We start from the raw sequence: 16,253 nt of genomic DNA on the forward strand, positions 1-16,253 counted from the left end.
GATAACACAAAGGGTCACTGTGGAGTAATGGACCCTCAATTACACATGTAAGAGGTACAGTATACCTCGAGTTGACAAGTGCTGCTGAGCACACACCTCTCCTCTCCACAGACGTGAGTGTGCACAGGGACATGGCCATGAAGTCACAGTAGTAAGACAGAAAAAAGTGCCATCAACCACTATGGTACACCATACGCTGCGAGTCACGTTGTTATACTTCATCCGGAAATCAATGTCTTTCCCATTAGCTCCACAAACCCAAAGCTCACATGTTCACATCCATATGACAGTGATGCAAAAATGGAGACTGTAGGCTGCACATATACCACCTAAATATCAGCTTTACCTTTGGTCACATTGTACAGTTGGAGACATACTAAAGGCTCTAATTCTGGCTAAGAAAGCTACTCCTTTGAAATACTAGCTATAACGTTTTCTCTGATTTTCTCCAATAAGCCCAAAGCAAGAACATTGATACTGGGTAAGGGCCTGCTTTCCTTTTTTTTTTTTTTTTTTTTGGCTTCTTCTTCTGAGTTTACTCTTCACCCCTGTGCCAAGGTAAATCTGCTGACAAACATTCCTGACAGATATTGCTGAAAACCAGCCCTTAAATCCAAAGCTGAACTAAGTTTTCTTTACATTTACATTACATCACAGAGGTAAACATGGGACTACCACCACATGATGATGTCATGACTCAGGATCCCCCTTAGCAGATGGAAACATCTCTCATAGAAGTTATTACCATCCTAAAGGAATCCAACCAAGGAAGTCATTTGGGAAGGAAACCCGACAAACTGGGTCACCATTACAGGGCAGTCGGTGAAAGCACGCAGCTGCTTCTCAGAATCCACAGCACGCTTTCACCTAGTGCCCTATAATGTGGTACACATAGTAATAAACTGTGAGGTTTGATGGATGTGAGTAACATCTTTACTTCAACCTTAGTTCCTCCCTCTCATTCACAGAGTCCCCCAAAACGGGAGTCACTCACTAGATAGGTGTCACAAGCACCTGCACTGCATATTGACTTCTGAGATCTCTCATCAGAGTCTTACTAGCTGTTATTAGCTGGCAATCATTCCTAACAAGTTTGGAGCCTCTGGAAGCAGCTAAAAAGCAACAGCAACCCAGAATGGCATGGGCAAGGTTGCTTTTGGTAGCAGAACTGGTAGCTGTTAAGATGCACCTCAGGGGTAGGAAAGACTACAGATAAATATAGTCCCCGAGTCCTCAAGAAACAAGTTTGCACCATCATAATGCAAAGTGCTGTGCCCCATGTTAACAACCCATACGAAGCTCACTGCGGCTCAACAGGATGAGTGCCCAGACCATTTGCTTTTTTTTTCTCTCTCTCTCTTTTTTTTTTTTTTTTTTTTGAGAGGTTTTTGCTATAGGGCACGTGCGCTCACCAGAGAGAGAGAGAGAGACAGAAAGCAAGAAATAACCCCCCGGGGGGATGACCATGTCGCAATCCCTTCTCCTCCATGCTCCTCTTGGGATCTTGGGCACACATGCACAAGCACCCAGCGTGAGTTTAAGCCACCGGGTCTGGGACTTAAACTGCGGTCGACTACATGGGAGTCCAGTGACATAGCCATTATGCTAACTGCTGGGCCCTACCCAGACCATTTGAATCCTGGGCCTCTTCAGCCAGAACACAGGCCACGCATGAGTACAAGTACCCAAACTCATATGAATGTGATTAAAAGAAGAGGGACCATGTGGAGACCTCTATCTCATGTGCATGTGCATGTACAAACCCTATTATACAAAAAGTAAATATATATAAATAAATAAATAAATAAATAAATAAATAAATAAATATATATATATATATATTAATATATATTTATATATATATGCACACATATACACACACACACACATTTGGCTTTGGCCATAGGGTACAGGTGCTTGCCAAAGACAGAAACACAAAGAAGGGAAGTGAAAAATCACCCACCAGGAAGGATGGGCACGCCACAGTATCTCCTCCTCCATTCTCCTCTTAGGGTTATAGTTGCATGCAAGTGCGTCCGCACATACACACAGACACATATGTGCCCATGTGATTTTCCAGCCACCGGGTCCAGGACTCAAACCACTGTCAGCCATGTCAGAATCCTGCACCTTAACCACCAGGCTACACAAATTTTTTAAAAGTGCCAATACTTTATCCAGAATCTCCAATACAATCATATTTAGATAACCAATTTACTTTTGCTACTCTGCTATAGATTAAAACACACATAAAAATTTATAAAGATATTCACCACCAGATTATTGATAATAAATAATTAAAGGCAACCAAAAAGTTTTAATAGCTAGAGAGGAAAGAAAAAAAAGACTAAGAGATTGCTACAGACTCCAGATTTATGTATTTTAAAATTATTTGCTTTAGACAAATGGAAAAAAAAAAACCTTCTTATAACTCAACCAAAAAATAGTAACACAAGATAGCTAATTGTTAGAACCGTTCGATTAAAAAAAAGAGAGAGAGAGTTTTTTTTTGCTACAGGACACATGCACTTGCCAGAGTGACAGAAAGCAAGAAATCACTGCCCATGGGGATGGCCATGTTGCAATCACTTCTCCTCCACTTTCCTCTTGGGATTTTGGGCATACACACGCATCTGGCGTGAGTTTTAGGCTGCCAGGTCTAGGACTCAAACCAGAGTCAAATACGTGGGAGTCCAGCAACGTAACCATTATGCCATCTGCTGGTCCCATCAACAAGATTTTTAACAATGCATAAAACAAAGAGCTCAAGTATACACAAACATTAATAACACAATCTTATTCAACAAGATGATTATTTATAATCAACCCCAATGTAAAATGAATCACACTGTCCATAAAGTAGGTTTCTGCATACTCTTTCACAGCCTTCTATAAAACAATGCTATAAGAAAAAAGTATACTTTTCTCCAAAAAAATAAACAAATCCATAAATGCCATACAACTTCTCTTAAAAAAATTTTTATAAGAATTATTTATTTATTATTACTCTTCTATAATTGTGACCAGAGACATACAGCGCACATGCGAGAGACCATGAGCATAAATCGCCAGGTCCGAGCCTCCAGTCGTGGTCTGACATGTGCGAGCAGTGCCTTATCCACCATGCCACCTCCTGGCTACCAACCAACTTTTAATCACACCACCTTAAATGGTGCATTTCTCCAACTGACACATTTTTCACTCCACCATATACAGCCAAATAAATATGAGCACCGAAGTTGTATTTGGCATATTGCACCCATGGAGCCCTACCGTACCAAGTCCCATTTATGTCTTCTAAATTCTCTGATTGCATGCATAACTACAAGTCACAGGTGCTCATGACATGACATAAGCTTCACGCAGTATTTCTGACGAGTCTTTTGAGGAGCTGTTTTCACATACACATACCACTAGACACTTAACTTTCAGAAACACTGGCTTGCCATGTCTATCCTGCCCTCTTTCTCTCACTTGCCATTTCCTAACAGGTCTGTTCACCATCAAGTCATCTAAATGCAACAGCGCTCAGCCTGCTCTTCCTAGGCCTGCCCTTCCTAGGCCTGCCATATCACCTGTGAACTCACTCGTGAATCACACAATGCCTGCCCTCCTCTCCAAATGCAAAGACTGTCTTTCCTTCCACTTAATGAGTACTCTGTACTCTGATACTTTCCTTCCTCTTAACTTTTTTTTTTTTTTTTTAACAAACATTTTTGCTAATAGGGCATGTGTGCTCACCAGAGAGACAGAAAGTAAGAATCACCTCTTGGGGAGATGGCTGCAATCCCTTCCCTTCCACTCTCCTCTCAGGATCTTGGGAACACATACACTTGCGCCCAGCATGAGTTTTAAGCCACTCCGGACTCCAACCATAGTTGACTACATGGGAATCCAGCAATGAAACCATTATGCCATCTGCTGGTCCCTCCTCTTCACTTCTTAATGGCGAAAACACTTCAAAGATTTTGGCAGGACTGTGACCAAACTCAAAAGCACAAAGGTAACATAGACACAAACATCGAATACCTCTCCATTTACACCCAAGTCCCATACGTTGCTTGGTCACATGGGTGGGACAACACCCAGGTTCTACTTGTCTTCTACACTGACCACTACAATACATTCTTACAGAGCTCATGGCATATGATTCGACAGAATGACCAACTTGCTCCCCCATGAATGTACTAGGACATGTATATATACCAAATCAAGTAAAAGCTTTATTCCAAAGCCACCCATTTTTGATCAACATGTTTATAGAATAGTTTGAAAAGTGTTTATCGGCCCTGTGGGAAACTCTGTTTTGTTATTTCCACCTGGAAATACTTCTTCCCCTGCATCATGGAGAGGCCATTTTTTGTTGATGTTGGCTTCACAGCTTGAGAGGCAAAAGCCCTTGGGAGAGGGGCTTCTGGGCCAGCCTAGTGCTGGAGGCCTAGAAGACACCTTCTGTGCCTCGGAAAGAGACAGGCTACATTTCTTGCTAGGCTGCCCACCTCTCTCATGTGGGTAAAATTGGTGGCACACCCTAAATAACAGGTCACCAAGAGTGGCAGCAGCCTGTTCCAGTCACCATTTCAGGTAAGATTATTTGTGACGTCGGCGACATGGAACACCGGAACCCACGTCACCCTAGGCAAATTCCCTCCCACCTAAATGAGATAGCTGGGCTCTGTTTCACCATTTCCCAGAGTGTACCCTCTAGATTACCAACTTACTGGATTGTTAACAGTGTTCTCTGAAAGGGGGAATCTGGTGTTCAAATGAGGCTGAGAACCACAGGGTTAAACACCATTCTGCACCTTAGTTTACAGCAGCAGGACCTCCCACTCCTCTGAATGTACGAGAATGATCGGACCCAAACTAGAGGACCGCACTCTGGTAAGCACCATCCAGACAACACATGGAGCTCTCACCTCAAGATAAACAATCAAACCTGATGCTGGGCCCAAACTATTTGCATCAGAGAAGGCACGAAGAAAGACTGTCCACCTGAAACTACAATTTCCTGACACTGTATCCATGTGCTCACAACTGCAATTTCCTGGCAATGTCTCTGTAATCTCATTAGAGCTACTAAATGCAAAGGTGCTTGGCCTTGAGAGCCACAGTAGAAGCCATGGAGGAAGTCTGCTGCCAGAGATGCTAAAAATAAATTTTGTCTAAAAAAGCTTGTTGCCTCGTCCTAAAGGGGCAGTCAATACTAACAACATCATCACAACGCCAACGGCTGCTAATAGCCACGGAGAGAATTTACACTTCCTGTCATACAGTACGTACAGCGGGCTTGCTACTTACTATGCATGCGTGTACACACACACAGGTACACCCTCTGCTCCAACCTGTGCCAACTTCCTCTCACCTGCATCTCTGCAAATGGCACCACCATTCACTAAGCACTCGGGGCAGAGAGCTGAGCAATACAAAGGTTTTCCCTCTCCTCCTGGCATATCCAGTCTGCCCCAGGGTCTGGTCAGCTGTAACCCTTGGCAGGCTGCTCCTTCATACCCACTACCAATTTTTTTTACTTTTGGGACGTATCCTCCTGCCCCTGGTAATATTGTCCTATTGTATACCTCTTCTACCCATCCTCGATGGCACTATCAGAGTGACATTTCTCAACACAAACCTCACTGACTGCACCTATGGTCCTCTTGATTCTCCATCATCCACAGATGTCACCTCCACCTTTCCAAACGACAGACACCATACACTGAGACTGTACTTGCTTGCCCAGAACCCATGTGTCCACTGTCAGTCTCCTAGACACAACACACTGTCCTAGTCACTAAATGTGACTAGAGCTTGCCCTCAAGACCACAGACTTAGAAGACAGTAGCCACATTCCTCACACTGGTGCCCGAGGCAGCCCAGGGTCTGTTGAACTGTGTCCCCAGCCTCACCTGTACTGTCTTCTCCACTTTCTTGAACCCGATAACCTAGTCCCACTGATAGCTGTGGGGTCTCCAGAAGGAGCCCTGCTTTTACAAACGTCCAACACTGCTGACACCAAGGGACTGAACACACCCTTGCCTGGTGCACCCACAGTCCCTCACCACTGACCACACGAAAGTGCTCCTCCACCCGCAGGCGGACTTGAAGCTCTCCTGCCTCTGCCCAACCCTGCCCCCTCCCAACCTCTACATGGTCTACTTATGTTCTCCATTTACAGTCCTCTTTCCAGCTGTGCTTTAAGACAGTCCATTCTTTTTTTCCCTTTTCTAGATTACAAAAAGACTGACATAGAGAAAATGTTCAACACTTTCCCATACAAGAAAACAGGCGTTTTTACATTACCTGCTCAGAAGAAACCATTAATTCATACTAACACAATCCCTGCTCACCACCACATCGTCAGCTCAGACTTATAGGAAATAGGAACGTGGATGACAGCAAGGGATTCCTTGGGCCCCAAGGAGGCAAACATCACTCCCTCGCTATGCCTCAGAAATTAGTTTAAATGTGTCGTCAGTGAAAACTGACTTATCTAGGTCTTTACAACATAGTCATATCATCCTCCCCTCAATAGCCCAAGCATGACATTGGGGGGCTTGCAATATCCTTTAACGTCATTAATCCACTTATCAAGGTCCCATGACCATTTTGCTCGAGAGGAGGAAGAAGGGAAAGGGGGCTCCCTGCCTATCCTTGCTTCCAGGATGGGCATTTACCACAATCATGCCACTTGGACAAAAAGGCCACCTTTCCAGATATTGGGGGTGGAATTCTTTACCCAAGTTGGTTCATCATTGCAACTGTCCCGCCTTATAAAGTCAAATAAATGCTACTTCAATCCCCAAATTTGACTGTGGACTGAGTTCTTTCTCTTAATGGTAAAATAAAAAGACAATTCTCAATCTTTCTCAGTAGACGCCACGGTTTTTGTGGAGCTGCTTTCCACACATCACTGTTTACAGAACAGTCATAAGAAACCCAGTACCAAAGTACCTGTAATCGGAAAACCAGAAACCTGACATGCTCCAAAATCTTACCCTTTTTGAGCAATGACATGGAAAAATCCCACATCTGACAAGGTTGGAGTCAAAACTCTACAATAAAAAATACTTTATAAAGTTACTTTCAGGCTATGTGTACATAAACCTGAATCAATTTCAGGTTTAACTATGGATCCCATGCCCCAAACATCTCATTATGTTCATCGACTATCCCAGAACCTGAAGAAACTCCAACATCATAAACACTTCTGGTCTCAAGCATTTCAGAAAAGGAACACACAACCTGTTTTGAAGGCAACCACGGGGGGCAGCAAATGCTGTGGCAGTTAGGTTGGCTGGATTCCAAGTGGCCGACTGCGCAGTTTGAGTCCTGGACCCGGTGCCTTGAGAAACACACCAGGCACTTGCAAGTCTGTGCCCAAAATCCCAAGAGGAGAATGGATGATGGTATACTCATCCTTCCTTGGGGGAGGGAGGCTGCTTTCTCTTTTTCTCTCCATCACTGTCTGACTATGGCAAGCCCTACAACAACAAACAATCCACAGAGCAGACTCTATGGCACAGTGGAAATGCACTGCTCTACAGAGGCCTGATGCTACATGACTGAGGTTCGAAACTCAGGCCCATACAGTCTGAAACACACCGGGTTGGAAGAATGTGCTCATCTCTCTGTTTCTCTTTCTCATTCCCATGTGCATGTACACATACTCTATCATGTATAAAGTTTAAAAAAAAAAAAAAAAAAAGACAGTCCTGCCTAACTGTCTGTCTCCACATACACATGGTTAAAAGTACCACATTACCTCCAGGTTCAAACCCCCGATATAAGGGAAACTACCGGAACTACTGACTGGCTCTCCTTCTTTAGTAAAGGCTACAGCCTCAATCCTTAATCCAAAATTAAAACGTGGGTGGCAAAGCATTCTATTTATCTGTCTATCTCCTGAGAGAGGGAGAGAAATATAAAAAGAAATAGCAATCAGTATTTGTAATAGAATCTCACTGTAATCCTCCTGCTGCAGCCTCCCATTGAGCTAGGACCACAGACATATGCCACCATGCCTGACTTACTTTAAGGTTCACCTGAGAACTGAGCCCAGGCCTCACATGCAGCCTCAGCCATCCTGCAACAGGGCCTTCCTCCTTGTGCCCTTGCGCTTGGGCCACATACCAATATTTCTTACAAGTAAAGGTTCAAGGGCCAGAAGGTGGCATCGAGGTTAAAGCACTCGATCCCCCATGGCTGGTTGCACAGTTTGAAGCCCAGACCTGGCATCTTAGAAGTTCCACCAGGTACCTGTGCATGCCTGCCCAAAATATCCAAACAGGAGACTGAAGGAGAAGGGACTGCAGCATGACCATTCCCCCTGGTGGAGAACTTTCTCACTTTCTCTCTCTCTCTCTCACCTGCTCTCTGACACTGGCAAGTGTACATGTCCTATTTAAAAACAAAAAGCAAAAAACCCCAGGGGGTGATTTCTCAATTTCTTTCTCTCACTCTCATGTGAGCACACACACCTTACAGCAAAAACTATTGGCTCCTTGGAAAAGCCATGACGCATTTTTACTTAGAAAAACAGAAAATATGTCATGACTTTTCTAAGGCCCCAATAAAACAAAAGTACAGGGTCATTGAAAAGGAGAATGAAATGTTACCTACAATATATTAATAACAACTAACTCCGATTCATTTATTCCACTCACCCCACAACATCTCGTTCTCATCCTGTCTAGGAAAAGGCACTCCTACTTTACACCCAACAGAAGCAGAGGCACACAAAGGCTAAACAGACTGCCACTTAAGACAGGCCCAGAAGTCACACCCTTAATCCTAACCTGGTGGACAAACAGGAGGAGACTTGGCAACTGCCCTATGCATGTTGTGATGAACTCCAGAATGCAGACGGTGTAAACATGTACATTCCTTCACGTCTCCCAGGAGCGCAAGTCACCACAGGTGCTATGTGTGTCTTAAGCCCTTCGGAACCCAAGCAGCACAGAGGTAGAAGACCCATGAGTGTACAGATGCTGTGCTACAAGGGAGGGGGACGCCAGCCCAGAAACCCAGCCCTGAGGCGCTGCGTGTAAGGCAGGCTTTCAAGGAATTCCCAACACCTTCATAAGAAGCTCCTGAACAGAATGGACACACCCAGATTTAAACATAGCACAACACAATTTCAAAAGCCAAGAAAGTTTTTTTTTTTAAAAAGTCCATGTCTCCTTTCTCCACACCAAATTGGGGCCATCAGGAGATAATTGGAGACATTTGCTTCCAAAGACTGATACTACAAATTGGTCTGTTTCATGTACCAAGAGATACCTGTTAAGTATTAGAAACATGGGAATACAAGACAGATCCTGACCTGTTTCCTTCTATTTCCAACTGAGAATTACTGGGCACCTTCTCCACGTTACACCTGCAGTAGAGCAGAAAGAACACTAGTGTCAGAAGACCTGGGTTCTCATTCCAGCCCGGCTCCTTCCTCCTAGGAGGGATGACCTGCGGTGATACAGTTCACGGTCCCAACCTCATCCCTCCCCTCTCTGCCTTGGTAGGCAGATGATAGGGTGGCTGTCATGTTGAACTGCACAAGATTACAGTTCTCCAAAAAACAGGGACAGGGCAAATTTCCTAGCCTCTTTTAAACTTTCTCTGCTTCATCCAAACACAAACATGCCTGTTACCCTGATCCCACTTCCCTCTACACATGTCCATCCTTGTTTCCGGAAACAATGGAAGGCAGGAAGCCACTGCCAGGAGTGTTTGATCTTGGTTAGCATTAGCTGCTGGTGTCCCTCTTATAAATGAGGATAATACTTACCAGAGAAAGGTGTTATAAAAACTCAAGACAATACAGCAGGCAGCAGCCTATGCCTAGAGGGCATTCTGAACATCAGCTCCAGTTCTAAACACCATCTAGGCAGTCGGCTCTACTGTCCGGCACTCTATTCTGGTTGAAAAGATCACTGAGTTCAGGACCTTCCACTGGACATAAAAAGAATTTGGTCCTGGTGGGTCTCTGCCCCCCTACCAGTCTCTGGCTCTAGAGAAGCGCCTTTAGTTGAAGATTTGTACAACTAGTTACATGGGTGTGCCCTTGTGTGGGATCAGGGAAGCAGTTTTCGGGTTTGACACATCTTGGGAAAGCCCTCTGTCATGCCCATGTGTTACTCCAGGAGAAGAAAGGACCCACTGACACACAGCTTATGATTGGCCACTTATCAATCTGTCCTCAGAGCCCTTGGCCGTCTCGGTTTCAGAACGGGGGCATCTTGGAGAAAGAAAAACAAAAGAGTGGAGCAGATGCTGCGTTTAAAATATACCAAATTACTCAGGATGCCTGCTGCATGACGGTGAGCTGGGATGGGCTTACTGGTAAACCACATGGAGAAGGTCTTTATGATCGGATCACCGAAGACTACTTCTCCTACAAGTCTGATCAGCGACACACAGACAACAGAAACAAAGGCAAGGTCTTCTGTGATGGTCTGACATTAGGAGTCAAGTGCCTCAGAAAGAAGGCAGGAAGAGGAACAGACGTGACGTGTGGCACGCCGACAGCACAGCAGCCATCCTACTTCGGCCAGAGGTACCAAAGGCTGAATGCAGACAGAAGAAACTGAGGAGAGGTACCCTGGAGAGAGACTTGTGCTTGTGTTACAAGGACTTTGTATTGGAATGCATGTCCTAAATAAGGCATCGAACTGCAAAATTATTTCTGTATCATGCTTGGGACCTGGGGTTGGTGATAACATTGACTCAGGAGATACAGAAGCAGAGGCAAATCATGTCACCTTGGGACATGTAATAGCAAAGAAAAACTTGGGAATGACAAAACTATCCCAGACATCTTACAGATTACACTGTAAATAATTCAGTGAGGACAGGAACTGTCCTATGATCTCACAGTAAGGGATCACAATTCAATGGGATGCAAGGTTCAGCACAAACAGGAATCCAACAGAAACATGGCAATGCATTCTGAGAAGGAGAGCAGGTAGGTCTGCAACATGATTGGCAGGGGGATGAGAGCACAGAGCAAATAAATCCCATGATAATGAAAAAGAAACCAAATACTGACAGGCATTTGGGTTTTGAAAACATACCTACTCCAACCTATTTTCAAAAGACAGTATCAACACTACTATGAATACTCCATTGGCTGGAAACTTAACAAGAAGATCAGTGTGGATTAATTTTCTACACATCTCAATTATATAAAACTTTAAAGTGTTAACTGCAACTCTTCTCAAACTATTTCTAAAGATTCTAAAGGATGGAATTCTTCCAAACTGATAAAGCCTCCATTACTTTGATCTCAAAACTAGACAAAGACATAACAAAAACAACAAAAAAACCCTAAAAGCTAAGACAATACCCCTAATTAATACTAATGCAATACTTTGCAATATCGGTAAACCATATCCAACAGCATAAGAATAATATACACCAAAAGAAAGTATTCTTTATCCCAGGGATGCAAGGATGGTTCAAAATAATAAATATACCTCATCACATTAACAGACATAAAGATTAAAAAATCATATCATCCTGCCTATAGATGCAAAAAAAAAAAAAAGCATTTTATATAATACAACACCCTTCCTGGTCAAGATTCAATACAATAAGGATAGAAGGGATATTTAGGCTACCTACTTTCTCCACTCCTTATCACATAGTGCTGGAAGTTCTAGTCAATGCAGTCAGGACAAAGACTAAAACAAAAGGCATTCATATAGGAAAGGAAGAAGCTAAATCATCCCTATTTGCAGATGAAATGATTACATACATACAAAATCCAAAAGACTCCATGGAAAAACTCTCACAGGTAATAAATTCAGTAAAGTATCATGATACACAGTCAATACACAAAACTACAGAATTTTTATACACCAACAATGAACAGACTGAGACAAAATTGAAGGAAGTCATCTCATTTACAAAAGCCACAAAAGATACCTAGGAATAAACTTAGCCAAAGAGGTAAAAAAAACCTCTACAAGGAAAACTATGAAAACCTGAAAAAAGAAACTGACTATGATACAAAAAAGTGTAAAGACATACCATGTTCTTGGATCAGAAAAAAGGGAAGGACATCCCATGCTCTTGGATTGAATCAATCAATAAAATAAAAATACCAGTTCCACCCAAATTAATATACCTATTTCATGACATTCCAATCCAATTACCTGAGACATTCCTCACAGAAATGTTAAAACAAACAAAAAACACATTTATAACATTTGTCTGGGGCCAGCAGGTGGCGTGGTGGTTAAGGTGCTGAATTCCCACAAGGTCAACCATGGTTCAAGTCTGATGGCTTGCTTTTTCACTGTCCTCCTCTCTCTGGTGTGCATAGGTGCCCTCTAGCAAACTGGGAAATGATGATGATGATAAATAAAAATTAAATAAAAAAAATTTTCTCTGCAATCCTAGCAGATCCCATATTACTACAGCAGTACTGTGCCAAAAAAGTAAAAAAGGAAGTATCTCACTATGTGATCTCAGATTGTATTACAAACTGGTGATAAAACAGCATGGTCTGGCACTAAAATGAACACATAGGTCACTGGAACAGAATAGAGATTTCAGAAATAAACTCCAAATCGTAGAGTCATTTAATCTTTGTAAGGGGTACAAAACAATGCAGTGGAGAAAAGGAAGTCTTTTCAGCAAATGGCGCTATAAGTGGATATCCCCTTGCAGAAAAATGATACTGGATTCCTCTCTCACACCATCAACAAGAGTCAACTCAAAAATGGATCAAACATTTATATATAAAGCCTCAAACTATAAAGATACTAGTGGAGAATGATCCAGTAATTCCACTCCTGGATATCTACCCCCAAAATACAATTACCCTTAGTCAGAAAACCATTTGCACATCCCTGTTCATTGCATTATTCACTCTTGCTAAGACTTGGAATCAGCCTAAATGCCCCAAAAGTGATGAATGGATTGAAAAAATGTGGCAAATATATACTATGGAATACTACTAAGCAATAAAACAAAACAAAACAAAACAAAAAAACAATGAGACCCTTTCACTAGACAGAAAGTGGATGAACCTGGACGATTTAATACTTAGTAAAGCCAGCCATACTATGAAAGACAGGCTTTGTAAGTTCCTGCTTAATACATTCAGAATGTCTGTTCTCTATAGCAGAAACTGAAATACTGGAAAGTGTAATAGCAGGAAGGACAACTGAAGATACTAGAAACAGTATAGGACAGGATGGGTAACAGGGAGAAAGGGAAAGGCAATGAGGGGAACATGGAAAACAAAAATGAAAACGTATCTGTTTATTACAATATACATGGTAATATCTGACTTGACTAATATATACTACATTTGCACTGGAAAAAAAACATTCTGTATGCTATACCAATGTACAGTGATTAAATATGAATAAAAAAATTTTTTTTAAACTCCAATTAAAAAAAAAAAGAGAAATGTAGGTTAAACTTTTGAAGATATTGGAGTAAGCAAAGATTTCTTAAATTAGACCCCTAGGATCAGTAGGCTGAAGATGGTAGAGTCACTAGACTCCCACATGGCTAAGGTTCAGGTCCTGGACCTAGTGGTTTTCCCTTTCCCCCTCCCTCCCTCCCTCCCTCCTTCTCTCCCTCCCTTCTCTCCTTCTCTTACACACATTCCCTATGGCGAATAATAATAATAGTAATACATAAAATTAAATTTAAAATTAAAAAATAAGACTCCTAAAGCACAGGCAATAATCCCAAAAATAGACAAAGGGGTGACATTAAGCTAGAAAGTTTCCTCACAGATAACAATTAGTGTGAAAAGAGAATACAGCCCTTAGAGTGGGAGAAAATGTCTGCTAATTATTCCTGAGGCAAAGGATTGATATCTACAATGTATAGGGAACTCAAGCAGCTCCCTCCTAAAACACAAAACAAAACAAAACACCCCAAGAATAATCTAATTAAAAAATGGACAAATGAATTGAATAGACAACTCTTCCAAGGAAGACTCATGAGTGGCCAAGAGGTATAATAAACACTGTTTAAAGCCTCTTGTCATAAGGAAAATGCAAAGGAAAATAACGATAAGAGATTATTTAACACACTTACAATGGCTAGGATCAAATACATAAAGAACAAGTGCTGGTAAGGTTGTGGTGAAAAGGGAACCAACCCTCTTACACTGTTGGTGAGAATATACATTAGTTCAACCTTTGTGCTAAACAATATGGAAGTCCTCAGAAACCTACAATTAGAATTTCCATAACCCAGGGACCAGCAGTTGGCATAACAGCTATATTGCTGGACTCCCATGTAATCGACCATGGTTCAAGTCCCAGACCCAGTAGCTTAAACTCACACCAGGCGCATGTGCTTACATGCCCAAGATCGCGAGAGGAGACTGAAGGAGAAGGGATTGCAGTGTAGCCATCCCCCCAGGAAATGATTTCTCACTTTCTGTCTCTCTGTCTCTGTCTTTCTGGTGAGCACACATACCCTATAGCAAAAACCTCTCAAAACAAAAAAAAAAAAAAAAAAAAAGAGAAAAAGAGAAAAAGAATTTCCATGACCCAGTAATCCCACTCAATGGTACTTACCAAAAGGATAAAAACATACTCTATCAGAAAGACTCTTGCACATCCATATTTCCTGCACCATTATTCACAATTGCTAAACCATGAAACTAAGTATCCAAAAACTGATGACAGGGTGGAAAATCTGTGGCACATATATATACACTATGGACTATTGTTCAGCTATAAGAAACCATAAGATCCTATCATTTGGCTCAAAATGGATGAATCTAGAAGATTTCATGTTGAGCGAAATAAGTTGGACTTTGAAAGATACATAGTATAGCCCCATTCGATTTGTATTGAGTGTCTGCATATGGCAGTGGTTAAGAAATTGGAAGAGGTGAAGGTCGAGAGGATGAGTGTTGATACTAGAGGCTGTAACCGGGGAAAGTGGTTGGTAGAATGTGGGTGGTGGCTGGTGGATGTAAGAAAAAAAATTTTTAGACAGTCACGCCTGCTTCAAAGTGTTACTTGTTTGTTAATTCATCTGTAGATTGTTTCATGAATGCTTCATCAAATTATGAAAGTTTAAGTACTATAATGTTTGAAGCCTATAAATGATAAAATGCTTATTAGAGGGGGAAAAAAAGAAAAAGAAGCTCTATGTGGGAAAGCTTTCATCCCAGCACAGACCTAACACATTTCCAGCAAAGCACTCGGGAAAAACAATCTTACACCAAGGCAAAATTTTGAAATAAGAGCTCTGTCCTTCAAGAGAATGGGTGGATTATGTTTGACCCTTCCTAAATAGTAGGTCAGCGTTACCTGATTTATGGGAGACACTACAAACTACTCTTCGGTGTGTATACGAATTCAACAAGCATAATTGGTCCTTCCATTTTCAGCATGCCAAATCTATAAAAAAGTGCTATAATGTAATGAACTGTTTGCTCTATTTTCCCAGAAAACTGTATTTAACTATACTGCTTTCCCCTGCCCCCCAAAAGTGACTATGACCAAACACTAATAATGTCGTTGCATCCTCATATGCTGGAGCTTATGTGACCCCACCTCTCTGAACGTTGTAACTGGTACCAGAGCTATCTCCTTCACAGAGGGAAAAGCTAGAGGTAACAAGTACCTAGAGTTTTCACCCTTTGGCCCAATTCACTGCTTCAGCGCTAGAAAAAAAAACACAAGGCTGGAAATACTTCCAGGATGAATGAAGGGCTTTCTGCAATACTAGTATACTTACATTCAGTACCAACTCGGCCTTACCGCCATTCCTAGAGATGCCACCGGGGCTTACTATAAAATCAGGGGCACAAAGATTACAGTCCCAGCTCGGGAAAGAAATTAGAGCCCAAGGAATGTCAGAGAGGCAGGCGTCATGTGGTCACCATTCCCGTCAACCCACCGTGTCCCAGTCCTGTGTCCACCTATTACCAACCAATTGGCCAGGCAGAATATCTCCTGCTTCCTCCACCACCTCACTGTATGCCTCTTCAAAGCTGACCCCGCAGTTCAGATGCTTTGCTGACTGTATGTGAATTAGGAGTGGGAACGTTCCCGACAAAGTCTTCAACAAGCAACAGGAGGGAAGAGATGGCACCCTACTCAAATTCTCTTTCCACTTCCTTCAGGATTAGAAACAATAATTGGCATTGAAAGGTAAGGAATAATAAATGCTGTACAAAAGCTCCTGATAAGGGAGTCGACAGAAAAGGCATACCAAAGCGCTTCGAGTAAGTTCAAGTGTCCAGTTGCAAACTAATTATATCCTGAAAGAGT

General features: G+C 42.3%; 1 protein-coding gene across 1 annotated transcript in view; it reads right to left on the reverse strand.

Annotated features, from left to right (window-relative positions):
- Window positions 1-16,253, reverse strand: part of SMARCA2 (SWI/SNF related BAF chromatin remodeling complex subunit ATPase 2) — a 218,597-nt gene that overhangs the window by 13,055 nt on the left and 189,289 nt on the right. The window contains 1 exon segment of the mRNA XM_006152442.3: window positions 9,323-9,376. Within this exon segment, the coding sequence (XP_006152504.1) occupies window positions 9,323-9,376 (54 nt within the window).

Source organism: Tupaia chinensis, unplaced genomic scaffold (genome assembly GCF_000334495.1).
Source record: "Tupaia chinensis unplaced genomic scaffold, TupChi_1.0 Scaffold000354_1, whole genome shotgun sequence".
In the NCBI taxonomy this organism is placed as follows: domain Eukaryota; kingdom Metazoa; phylum Chordata; class Mammalia; order Scandentia; family Tupaiidae; genus Tupaia; species Tupaia belangeri.